Raw genomic sequence first — 12,885 nt, 5'->3', positions numbered from 1 at the left:
CAAACGCGCTTGACACCATCTGAGCCAAATAAGTTTGACTTGGTCTCATCAAACAGGACATTGCTCCAGTAAGCCATGACCTTAGTGTACTGTTCTTCAGCAAGCTGTTTGCTGGCTTTCTTGTGCATCATCTGTAGAGGAGGCTTCTTTCTAGGATGACATTCAGGCAGACCAACATGATGCACTGTGCGGCGTATGGTCTGAGCACTGACAGGATGACCCCCAATCCCTCTAACCTCCGCAGCAATGCTGGCAGCACTCATACGTCTATTTTGACAAGACAAACTCTGAATATGACGCTGAGCACGTGCACTCAACATCTTTGGTCGACCATGGTGAGGCGAGTTCTGAGTGAAACCTGTCTTGTTAAACCGCTCTATGGTCCTGGCCACCGTGCTGCAACTCAGTGTCAGGGTGTTGGCAATCTTTTTATAGTCTCGACCATATTCATGTAGAGCAAGCAATATTTCTTTGAGATCCTCAAAGAGTTCTTTGCCATGAGGCACCATGTTGAACTTCCCGTGACCAGCGTGAGAATGATCAAACAAAATTTTACACACCTGCTCCCCATTCACACCTATGACCTTGTAACACTAACGAGTCACATGACACCGGGAAGGAAAAATCGCTAATTTGGCATTATATAGCCATTTTCACTCAGGGGTGTACTCACTTTTTTGTCAGTGGTTTCGACATTAATGGCTGTGTGAGTTATTTAGAGGGCACACCAAATTTACACTGTTATACAATCTGTACAAGGATTACTTTACATTGCATCAAAGTGTCAGATCTTCAGTGTTGTCCCATGAAAAGATATAATAAAAGATTTACAAAAATGTGAGGGGTGTGCTCACTTTTGTGATATACTGTATGTAATCAATATCAGGATGGTTGGGCTCCAGCATCTGGCACCCCCACCGATCAGCAGTTGGAAGTGTAGTGGCAGATCTCCAGTATTGAAGTCTAGCTCACATTCACTTCAATAACAGCAGAGCTGCAGTGCCTGACAATGGTCGCCACACAAAGCTCGGAGCTGTGGTGTTCTAGCCTTGTACACTGTATACTTCTGGTGGTCACGGGACCTACTAATAGCTGATTTAGGAGTGTCAAGTGTGAGACTCCTACCAAACTGATATGATGACCTATCCTTGGTACGTGTCATAAATGTTGCAGTAATGGACAACTTGTTAATAAAATAAAAATACTATACTTTGGAAAGGAAATCCTACTGAGTGGGATACAAATGAGGAAATTGGATTTACCTAGGAGACAATCAGAATTGATAACAGCTCACAGAGCGCGACTCTTTTGTTGACAAACCTGGCATATTCGTGTAATACATGAATGGTCAGCATTAATCACTCAATTAATTAATTTGTGCATCAATTAATCTGTGATTAAATTGCATATTAGAAATGTAAAGTATAGTAATATGAAGATCCAAGGTAAGCCCTTATATTTTCCCACATGTTCAGAACATGGGGAAAACAAAAAACAAAAGATCACAAAATATGGACACCAAAAAAATTGCATACTAATTATATATATTCAGAACGTACGTCATATTTGTATTTGTTCTCGAACTTCCAGAAGAGTTCAATCAATATCAGTCCTAGTGGGAAGATATCGACTTCATTTTCGTAAGTTTTATTCTCCTGCAAAGCGAACAATATATTTGCAGTTGTCAATACGAATACACATCGATCAGACATAATGTAAGGATGCAAATCATTAATGTGCAACTGGCTGCAAAAGCAGCCTCACCCACCCTCACCCTGTATGAACCCGGACAACCTCTTGAACCTCAGTATTCTCGGTAAAATTTCTAGACTTTTCGATGCAGGTTTTTGGCATGCCAATAAATGAGCATGGTCAAGTCTATGCTTTATGCACTTTACCCTCACCCTCTGCAGCTAGTTTTGGCATCCTGATAACTCTGGAACACTTGTACATAATCCAAAGACTCTAAAAATGTTTTCTTCTAATACATTGTATTTTTTGTTGGTGGCAAATTTAGGTTGAGGTGATTTATATTTATTTATGAAAATATCTGGTTAAAAGATTAATCTTTTTAGGACTTTAATGAGTGTCATACCACACAAAAAGCTAATAAATACCACTATATCACTTACCATACGGCTACTTAATGTCTGCATCATGTTTGACATGTCCCTTTATTTTGTTAGGATGTTAAAAAAGCTTAAAAGTTTAGCAGCATTTTTTCAACTAAATTTACAAAACCTGTTTTTTGGGGACCCCTTGAAATGACTGAGGGGCCTGCATTTCAAAAAACCTCCAAGCAAGAACCCATTTAAAAAAAACTGCACCTTGTCACGAGTTTCTCGTATTAAGTGTGTTGCTTCCTCCGGGGGCTGATGAAAAATACACGTTGGGGATTTTTCTTCATGTGTTGACCTTGCAATTTGCACTATTGCTATGGGTAGAAGCCGTTTTTGTGCCATATACCTAATCTATGTATTTGTCTGTCTGCATAAATCTTTATGACCACTGTGTCTGTTATATTACACTGAAAGACGTTTATGCATTCATACCTTTATATTGCTGCCCTTGTGCTTATTCTGCTGGTCACTTAAAAGTGTTGTCCACTACTAGGACAACCCCTACTTAAACTAAATGTTCGACCCGATGAAATAATAAAGCTTATACTCACCTCCTGTGTCGGCGCTGTTCCCGCCGTGTCGGTACTCGCAGTCCCTGGGCTGTGATGCGGTGTAATGACACGTGACCCTGGCGCCCAATCAGCTCTGGCGTCACACTCTCCGCCTTTGGACAAACTGACCATCAGGCTTCAGCTCATCCTGGACTTCCTCTTCGTGTTCAGATTGTCCGAAGGCGGATACAGTGATGCCAGAACTGATTGGGCCCCGGGCTTCACATGTCATTCTACCGCATCACAGCCCAGGGACCGCGAGTGCCAACACTGCTGAAACGGCACTGGCACGGGAGGAGAGTATAGGCTTTATTATTTTATCGGTGCCGAACATTTAGTTTAAGAAGGGGTTGTCCTAGCAGTGGACAACCCCTTTAAGGAGCAAAAACCCCAAAATAACCTAGACATGATTTAAAGCACTTTAATGAGCCGATATTCACATAAAGGTTAACTTTTGATGTGGTAACTATTTGTAGATGGCAAAACATTTTCAAATTATTGTGGCTTCTTGCTGACACTCCAGTCCTTTGTAATAACTAAAGAGATTTCTATTTTACATACATCATTCAATAGAAAGAATCTGAAATTCTCTTGGAAACAAACACCGTTGACATTAGTAAGTTAATATGTAACCTGCTACTTGGTCATCAGTATAAAATATCGGAGCCATTCATGTATAAGTCACCTGTTCTGGAGCCATGTAACACTCAGTTCCTTGCCCAGCAGTACGCAAACGGGTTTCATTTTTGTGTTTTTCACTCATTGGTGTCACAAGACCAAAATCCGCAATTTTTACAGTCATATCTTCCGCAAACAATATATTTGCTGGCTGAAGGAAACCAGAAGAAACCATAATTTCATTATCTATAATGTATAAAATTCTAGAATACAACAAACAAGTTCATAAGATGCTTTGTTTGGGGTATTAAAGGGAACCTGTCACCCCCAAAATCGAAGGTAAGCTAAGCCCACCGGCATCAGGGGCTTATCTACAGAATTCTGGAATGCTGTAGATAAGCCCCCGATGTATCCTGAAAGATGAGAAAAAGAGGTTAGATTATACTCACCCAGGGGCAGTCCCGCTGCGGTCCCGGTACGATGGGCGTCGAAACGGGTCCAGGGCCTCCCATCTTTTTACGATGACGTCCTATTCTTGTCTTCACGCTGCGGCTCCGGCACAGGCGTACTTTGCCTTGTTGAGGGCAGAGCAAAGTACTGCAGTGCGCAGGCATCGGGCCTCTCTGACCTTTCCCGGCGCCTGCGCACTGCAGTACTTTGCTCTGCCCTCAACAGGGCAGCCAAAGTATGCCTGCACCAGAGCCGCAGCGTGAAGACAAGAAGAGATCGTCATTGTAAGAAGATGGGAGGCCTCGGACCAGACCGCGACGCCCATCGGACCGGACCACAGCGGGACCGCCCTGGGTGGGTATAATCTAACCTCTTTTTCTTATCTATCAGGATACATCAGGGGCTTATCTACAGCATTACAGAATGCTGTAGATAAGCCCCTGATGCTGGTGGGCTTAGTTCACCTCCGATTTTGGGGGTGACAATTCACAGAAGTGCTGGATATGAGAACTGAATGTTTTTTGGGAAAATACGCTGTGTCCAAAATGCTACTCTTCTTGATCATGGGCACGCAGCATTATATGTATTGCAAAATGAAGTTTAAACATAATATCCTTACTAGAAAAAAACATATATGCAGACCGGAGAGTGACAAGTGTTAAACTAGGTCTCCAGTCCTCATGGTCCCCCAAGAGATCATGTTTTAAGGATTTCCTTAGTATTGTTCAAGTGAGGAAACCTGCGGTAAAGTATGATGCTTTGATAATAATTCCATCACCTGTGCAATTTTAAAGATGCACTCCTATTAATATTTTTTTAATTAAATCTGTGTATGGTGTGTAGTGTGTGTTTCTCCAGGATCCAGCACCGCTCTGTTCCTCTTCTCAGTGATGTCACCGCTCTTCACGCTCTCCAGGTCTCTCCACACTCTATGAATGAGCTGCAAGTCTCTTTTACAATACAAGTCTGTATAGCTTCGCCCTGACTCTCCATAGACTTACATTGTAAAAGCCTCTACTGCGTCACGGAGAGCATAGTGAGACCCGGAGAGTCTGCAGAGCGGTGACATCACTGAGAAGAGGAGCAGAACAGCGCTGGATATCGGAGAAGACCACAGTAGGTGAGTTTATTAACACACACACTACACTACATATACACACATTTACGTAAAAAAAAAAAAATGAGAGTGTTTCTTTAGAGAAATTCTGTAAACATGATCTTTTGGGGGCTTGAGGACTAGGGTTTAGAATCATAGGCAAAACTGAAAAATATTGCACTTGATTTTTTATGGCATATGTTAGAAATATATGCTAGGTGGGGGTACCATCCCCTGGACCCTAGCCTAACAGAAGAATAGGATTCTTGCTCACCGACTCAATGCAGAGGTTACTTGTATTACTTAAATGAATAAAGGAGTGGCGATGCTATGCAATCTGTGACTTACAGAAAGGCTGTTCTCAACATTTATAGCATAATGTGTGACTATGCGACTAATGGCTAAAATGGGAATAAACCTCTAAAAGGTGTACAGATGATAGGAATGCATGACTGATGTGGCTATCAAGGTTGGGTAACTAAAAGTGGTAAATCGCTTACTTTCAAGTCTCTGTGGATTAGGTTATTACTGTGAATATAATCCACTCCATCGATGATTTGCCGGAAAATATCAAGACTTTTCAATTTTTCGACGATGGTCATCGATTTGATCCAGTTTTCCAATGTGCCCTTTGAACACCATTCCATCTGAATAAACAGGCTCTCAACTTTATCTCTATAGGGGTTAATATGAACCAATTACAATACAAGTAATAATTATACAATATAACATAGTTAAGTTTCCGTTTTCATGTTATCTAATAGAAATAGAAATGCCGATCTCCTGACAGAAACAGCTTTGCTTTATGTGGGACACAAACTGCACCAGATGGTGCCCCATTTACTAGAACGGGTCTGTTGGGTTTCCTTCCAGGTGGCTGTCATTTTAATGTAAAAAAAAAGCATGCTGCACCTTTTTATCAGGTAAAATGGAAATAACTTGCAAAGCAGCCTTTTAATGAGGGCTTGGATGTAAGTGTGAACAGAGTGTAAAAGAATGCGCCTCTTTCTAAAAACAAAATGGTATATAAGGGTTGACATTCACGTGCCCAGTGCTGTGTGTGGAGGGGGCTGGCTAATTGCTAATTTTAATAGCAAGTCCATCCCCTTTTTGTCTCTGCATTAGCTATTAAAGGGAATCGGTCAGCAGATTTTGCCATGTTTTCTGATAGCATCATGATGGGGCAGGGAAGCTGCTTCCGGCGATATATCACTTACTGGACTGTTTGGTGCAGCTCTGATAAAATCAGTTTTCTCTGCTGTAGATGTAGCATTGCTATTACTGCTGAGCCCTGTATAACTCCACCCACATTCCTGATTGGCAGCTTCCTGTCTACACTGTGAATTGATCTCACGCTGCCAATCGGTGGTGGGGTTGTACAAATTAGCTGGACTGGCTTGCATGTGACACCTAGTCCTTTAATGATAATCTCCTGCTGATAAAACTCTGATCGTATTGAAACTACAGCAAGCTGCCGAGCAAGCAACACAACCTTGAAATCAGGTTCTCTGCCCCTACATGATGCCGCTCTCAGATTAAAAATATACTGAATAGACATAGCACAAGTCATTTGTCCTAGCCAGGAACATAACCTAATTATACAGTTCTCCCATCAATGTATGTCAAAATTGACTGTTTCATGTTCCCATAATACTATAAATACCTACAAAGAACTAAGCGTCCACAAAGTCAACTGTACAATAGAAACAATCATATAATTTTATTGGAATATAATCAACAAAATGATTAGAGGAAAATAAGGAAGATAGCAAAACAAAGAGCAGGGAGATAGTTCTCACAGCTAGAACGTCTCATCAGTTAAGGAACAAACGCATACAATTAATACAAAATTGTACATTTATGATAAATCACGTAAATAAATCACCCTTTGATCATGTAACTGCAGTAAGAATTTTGATAAAAAACATGATTGAAATAAAAACCAAAGTTAATCCATATACAGTGGGGAAAGAAAGTATTTAGTCAGCCACCAATTGTGCAAGTTCTCCCACTTAAAAAGATGAGAGAGGCTTGTAATTGACATCATAGGTAGACCTCAACTATGAGAGTCAAAACGTGAAAACAAATCCAAAAAAATCACCTTGTCTGATTTGGCAAGATTTATTTTGCAAAATATGGTGGAAAATAAGTATTTGGTCACCTAAAAACATGCAAGATTTCTGTCTCTCACAGACCTGTAACTTCTTCTTTAAGAGGCTCCTCTGTCCTCCACTCATTATCTGTAGTAATGGCACCTGTTTGAACTTATCAGTATAAATGACATCTGTCCACAACCACAAACAGTCACACTCCAAACTCCACTATGGTGAAGACCAAAGAGCAGTTGAAACAACCAGAAACAAAATTGTAGCCCTGCAGCAGGCTGGGAAGAATGAATCTGCAATAGGCAAGCAGCTTAGTGTGATGAAATTAACCGTGGGAGCAATAATAAGAAAATGGAAGCCATACAAGACCACCGATAATCTCCCTTGATCTGGGGCTCCACAAAAGATTTCACCCAGTGGGGTCAAAATGATCACAAGAATGGTGAGTAAAAATCCAAGAACCACACGGGGGACCTAGTGAATGACTTGCATAAAGCTGGAACCACTGTAACAAAGGCTACCATCAGTAACACACTACGCCGTTAGGGACTCAGATCCTGCAGTGCCAGTCGTGCCCCCCTGCTTAAGCCAGTACATGTCTGGGCCAGTCTGAAGTTTGTTAGAGAGCATTTGGATTATCCATAAGAGTATTTGGAGAATGTCATAAGATCTGATGAAACCAAAGTAGAACTCGTTGTGTTTCGAAGAGACAGAATGCCGAGTTACATCCAAAGAACACCATAACTAGTGTGAATCATAGTGGTGGCAACATCATGCTTTGGGGCTGTTTCTCTGTAAAGGGAACAGGACGACTGATCCGTGTACATGAAGTAATGAGTGGGGCCATGTATTGTGAGATTTTGAGTGCAAACCTCCTTCCATCAGCAAGGGCATTGAAGATGAAACGTGGATGGGTCTTTCAGCATGTTAATGATCCCAAGCACACAAATGAAAGAGAAGCTTCGTAAGAAGCATATGAAGGTCCTGGAGTGTCCTAGCCAGTCTCCACATCTTAACTCCATAGAAAACCTTTGGAGGGAGTTGAAAGTTTGTGTTGCCCAGCGACAGGCCAAAAACATCACTGCTCTAGAGGAGATCTGCATGGAGGAATGCACAAACATACCACCAACAGTGTGTGCCAACCTTGTGAAGACTTAAAGAAATCATTTGACCTCTGTCATTGCCAACAAAAGATATATAACAAAATATTGAGATGAACTTTTGTTAATCACCAAATATTTATTTTCCACCATAATTTGCAAAATAAATCTTGCCAAATCAGACAAGGTGATTTTCTGGGTTTGTATTCTCATTTTGACTCTCTTAGGCTACGTACACATTTGCGTTGTTGGGCGTTGCGTCGGCATGCAAAACGCATGCAAAGACGCATTGTTTTGTGACGCATGCGTCCATTTTTGGCTTGATTTTGGATGCAAAAAATGCAACATGCAGCGTCCTTTGCGCCATGACGCTTGTGTCTAAAATGATGCATGCGTCACAAAACGCAAGACAACGCATGTCCATGCGCCCCCATGTTAAATATAGGGGCGCATGACGCATGCTTCGGTATGCGTCGCCGAACCTGCGCCCGACGCAACGCAAATGTCAACATAGCCTTAGTTGTGGTTTCCCTCTTATGTCAATTACAGGCCTCTTTCATCTTTTTAGGTGAGAGAACTTGCACAATTGGTGGCTAACGAAATACTTTTTTTCCCCACTGTATGATCTTTTGTTCCGAATTAGTCGCAAAGTCAATGGGCCACAATAATTGTTAAAAGAGGACCTTTCACCAAAAATCTAGTTTTTATAAAAAAAATGTTGGCAAAATAGATTCATGAGTAGAAAACACCCTAACAAATATGACACCCGCAGTCTGCTGCAAAAATAAATAGTATTTATAGCACTATATTCATAACTTACATATGAAAGAGGTGACATGTATTTTCAATATTGTGTATGGGAAATATGTAACCACACACATTTTCTATACTAAATTATACTACCTTATAAGATAACAAGCGCACAACCAACTCTTTCTTTCAGAAGTAAAACCACGTATAATAAGTGAACATAAGTACAAGTCCTTAAGCCCAAAGAGCGAGCAAGGATAGTATTACCTGCCGCTGCTGCTCTGATCTGTAAAGAAGTCTTCTCCAGCCCAGGAGTGGTAGTACCGGACAATGTTCTTGTGTTCCAACCGGGCTAACGTTTGGATCTCATTCTCATCTCTTCTATTTAAAAACACAACAGAATATAAGCTCACAAACAACAAACACATACATACTTAGGACAGTAACAACGATAATCGTAAAGCATTTAGTATGATAAATGGCCGAGAGCATGGTCACAATCTACCAAAGAAAAAAACGCTCTCCCTAACATAGAAGATGTACTCGTATATACGGGAGTGTCACTCCTAATAATGAACATACTACACCAGCGAAAAACAGGAGAATATTGACACCAAATTTAGTAGAAAAGAATATACAAAATTTTATTTATAAATACCAGACAAATAACATACATTAAAAAGAAGCATGAAAGACTATAAAACAATTCCTCCATGCAAGGAGGAGGGAAAACAACCGGTACACAAATGGCTCACCAATGCATATATGACCTGGGTAGCTAGTACTAAAAGTGCTAGAAAAAACAGGGTACAGGAAACTGAAGAGGAAAGATCCCCCTGGTGTTCAACGGGCCTCATATAATCTTAATCCCTGAAACAATCCTGAATCCCGCAAGTAATATGGTAATCAGCACTTACCCATCATAAGTCAGCGTTGGTGCAGCCTTCCCACTACCCCTGACGCGCGTTTCGCAATAATAGCTTTCTCAAAGGGGAGGTGTTCTCCCCTTTGAGAAAGCTATTATTGCGAAACGCGCGTCAGGGGTAGTGGGAAGGCTGCACCAACGCTGACTTATGATGGGTAAGTGCTGATTACCATATTACTTGCGGGATTCAGGATTGTTTCAGGGATTAAGATTATATGAGGCCCGTTGAACACCAGGGGGATCTTTCCTCTTCAGTTTCCTGTACCCTGTTTTTTCTAGCACTTTTAGTACTAGCTACCCAGGTCATATATGCATTGGTGAGCCATTTGTGTACCGGTTGTTTTCCCTCCTCCTTGCATGGAGGAATTGTTTTATAGTCTTTCATGCTTCTTTTTAATGTATGTTATTTGTCTGGTATTTATAAATAAAATTTTGTATATTCTTTTCTACTAAATTTGGTGTCAATATTCTCCTGTTTTTCGCTGGTGTAGTATACTTAGGACAGTGCACAGAAAGGCTTTAGAGACTACTGTAAAGACAAGTTGACCAGACTTCTACATCACTGGCTTAATAAAAGTTTAAAAAAGATGATATCCGAAGAGCTCACGTTCAGAAAGGTGATTATCAACTGGACTAGAAATATTAGAATCCTTTCCAAGTATCGGCCATGGGCCATTGCCTTCAGAAATTGTTACTTAATTTACATTTGAAAGATGTTTGTATATTACATGAAAATAATCATGTCTATTTATGAGTAATAACTGTAACCACAATGTATTAATACAAAGTAAATGTGTCATATGGCGGCCATGGTGAGTAGTGAAGAAAGAGAAAGAAGTGTTCTTCTCATCCTTCCATATCCTCTATATGTTCCATAACAAATGCAGTGCAAGGAGCCTGACAAGTTCTGAACAAAATCCAAGAACCACTGCAATCCACCACTTCTCAATGTACTTTGCTATGATTTAGAATAAGATCATTTGAAACCTATAAGGATTTTACGCTAATGTACCATGCAATTGTACTCTGTCTTTCTACAGGTTTTTAACCCCTTTACCCCCAAGGGTGGTTTGCACGTCAATGACCAGGCCAATTTTTACAATTCTGACCACTGTCCCTTTATGAGGTTATAACTCCGAAACGCTTCAACGGATCCTGGTGATTCTGACATTGTTTTCTCGTGACATATTGTACTTCATGATAGTGGTAAAATTTCTTTGATAGTACCTGCGTTTATTTGTGAAAAAAACGGAAATTTGGCGAAAATTTTGAAAATTTCGCAATTTTCAAACTTTGAATTTTTATGCAATTAAATCACAGAGATATGTCACACAAAATACTTAATAAGTAACATTTCCCACATGTCTCCTTTACATCAGCATAATTTTGGAACCAATTTTTTTTTTTGTTAGGGAGTTATAAGGGTTAAAAGTTGACCAGCAATTTCTCATTTTTACAACACCATTTTTTTTTAGGGACCACGTCTCATTTGAAGTCATTTTGAGGGGTCTATATGATAGAAAATGCCCAAGTGTGACACCATTCTAAAAACTGCACCCCTCAAGGTGCTCAAAACCACATTCAAGAAGTTTATTAACCCTTCAGGTGTTTAATAGGAATTTTTGGAATGTTTAAATAAAAATGAACATTTAACTTTTTTACACAAAAAATTTACTTCAGCTCCAATTTGTTTTATTTTACCAAGGGTAACAGGAGAAATTGGACCCAGAAAGTTGTTGTCCAATTTGTCCTGAGTACGCTGATACCCCATATGTGGCAGTAAACCACTGTTTGGGCGCATGGGAGAGCTCGGAAGGGAAGGAGCGCTATTTGACTTTTCAATGCAAAATTGACAGGAATTGAGATGGGACGCCATGTTGCGTTTGGAGAGCCACTGATGTGCCTAAACATTGAAACCCCCCACAAGTGACACCATTTTGGAAAGTAGACCCCCTAAGGAACTTATCTAGAGGTGTGGTGAGCACTTTGACCCACCAAGTGCTTCACAGAAGTTTATAATGCAGAACCGTAAAAATAAAAAATCATATTTTTTCACAAAAATTATATTTTTGCCCCCAATTTTTTATTTTTCCAAGGGTAAGAGAAGAAATTGGACCTCAAAAGTTGTTGTCCAATTTGTCCTGAGTACGCTGATACCCCATATGTGGCAGTAAACCACTGTTTGGGCGCATGGGAGAGCTCGGAAGGGAAGGAGCGCCGTTTGACTTTTCAATGCAAAATTGACAGGAATTGAGATGGGACGCCATGTTGCGTTTGGAGAGCCACTGATGTGCCTAAACATTCAAACCCCCCACAAGTGACACCATTTTGGAAAGTAGACCCCCTAAGGAACTTATCTGGATGTGTGGTGAGCACTTTGACCCACCAAGGGCTTCACAGAAGTTTATAATGCAGAGCCATAAAAATAAAACAAAATTTTTTTCCCACAAAAATTATTTTTTAGCCCCCAGTTTTGTATTTTCCCTAGGGTAACAGGAGAAATTGGACCCCAAAAGTTGTTGTCCAATTTGTCCTGAGTACGCTGATACCCCATATGTGGGGGGGAACCACCGTTTGGGCGCATGGGAGGGCTCGGAAGGGAAGGAGCGCCATTTGGAATGCAGACTTAGATGGAATGGTCTGCAGGCGTCACATTGCGTTTGCAGAGCCCCTAATGTACCTAAACAGTAGAAACCCCCCACAAGTGACACCATTTTGGAAAGTAGACCCCTAAGGAACTCATCTTGATGTGTTGTGAGAGCTTTGAACCCCCAAGTATTTCACTACAGTTTATAACGCAGAGCCATGCAAATAAAAAATATTTTTTTTTCCACAAAAATTATATTTTAGCCCCCAGTTTTGTATTTTTCCAAGGTTAGCAGGAGAAATTGGACCCTAAATGTTGTTGTCCAATTTGTCCTGAGTACGCTGATACCCGATATGTGGGGGGGAAACCACCGTTTGGGCGCATGGGAGGGCTCGGAAGGGAAGGAGCATCATTTGGAATGCAGACTTAGATGGATTGGTCTGCAGGCGTCACATTGCGTTTGCAGAGCCCCTAATGTACCTAAACAGTAGAAACCCCCCACAAGTGACCCCATATTGGAAACTAGACCCCTCAATGAACTTATCTAGATGTGTTGTGAGAACTTTGAACCCCCAAGTGTTTC

The 12,885-nt window shown here is 40.8% G+C and overlaps 1 protein-coding gene across 1 annotated transcript in view; it reads right to left on the bottom strand.

Annotated features, from left to right (window-relative positions):
• Positions 1 to 12,885, bottom strand: part of LOC138681523 (interferon-induced, double-stranded RNA-activated protein kinase-like) — a 167,733-nt gene that overhangs the window by 20,300 nt on the left and 134,548 nt on the right. The window contains exons 15-18 of the mRNA XM_069769100.1: positions 9,058 to 9,171; positions 5,336 to 5,510; positions 3,357 to 3,500; positions 1,560 to 1,655 (exon numbers count right to left, since the gene is read on the bottom strand). Of these exons, the coding sequence (XP_069625201.1) occupies positions 1,560 to 1,655; positions 3,357 to 3,500; positions 5,336 to 5,510; positions 9,058 to 9,171 (529 nt within the window). The remainder of the gene's footprint in view (positions 1 to 1,559; positions 1,656 to 3,356; positions 3,501 to 5,335; positions 5,511 to 9,057; positions 9,172 to 12,885) is intronic.

The sequence above is a fragment of the Ranitomeya imitator genome, chromosome 5 (genome assembly GCF_032444005.1).
Source record: "Ranitomeya imitator isolate aRanImi1 chromosome 5, aRanImi1.pri, whole genome shotgun sequence".
In the NCBI taxonomy this organism is placed as follows: domain Eukaryota; kingdom Metazoa; phylum Chordata; class Amphibia; order Anura; family Dendrobatidae; genus Ranitomeya; species Ranitomeya imitator.
Note: the sequence above shows the minus strand (reverse complement) of the source record. Positions and strands in the feature narration are given on the sequence as shown.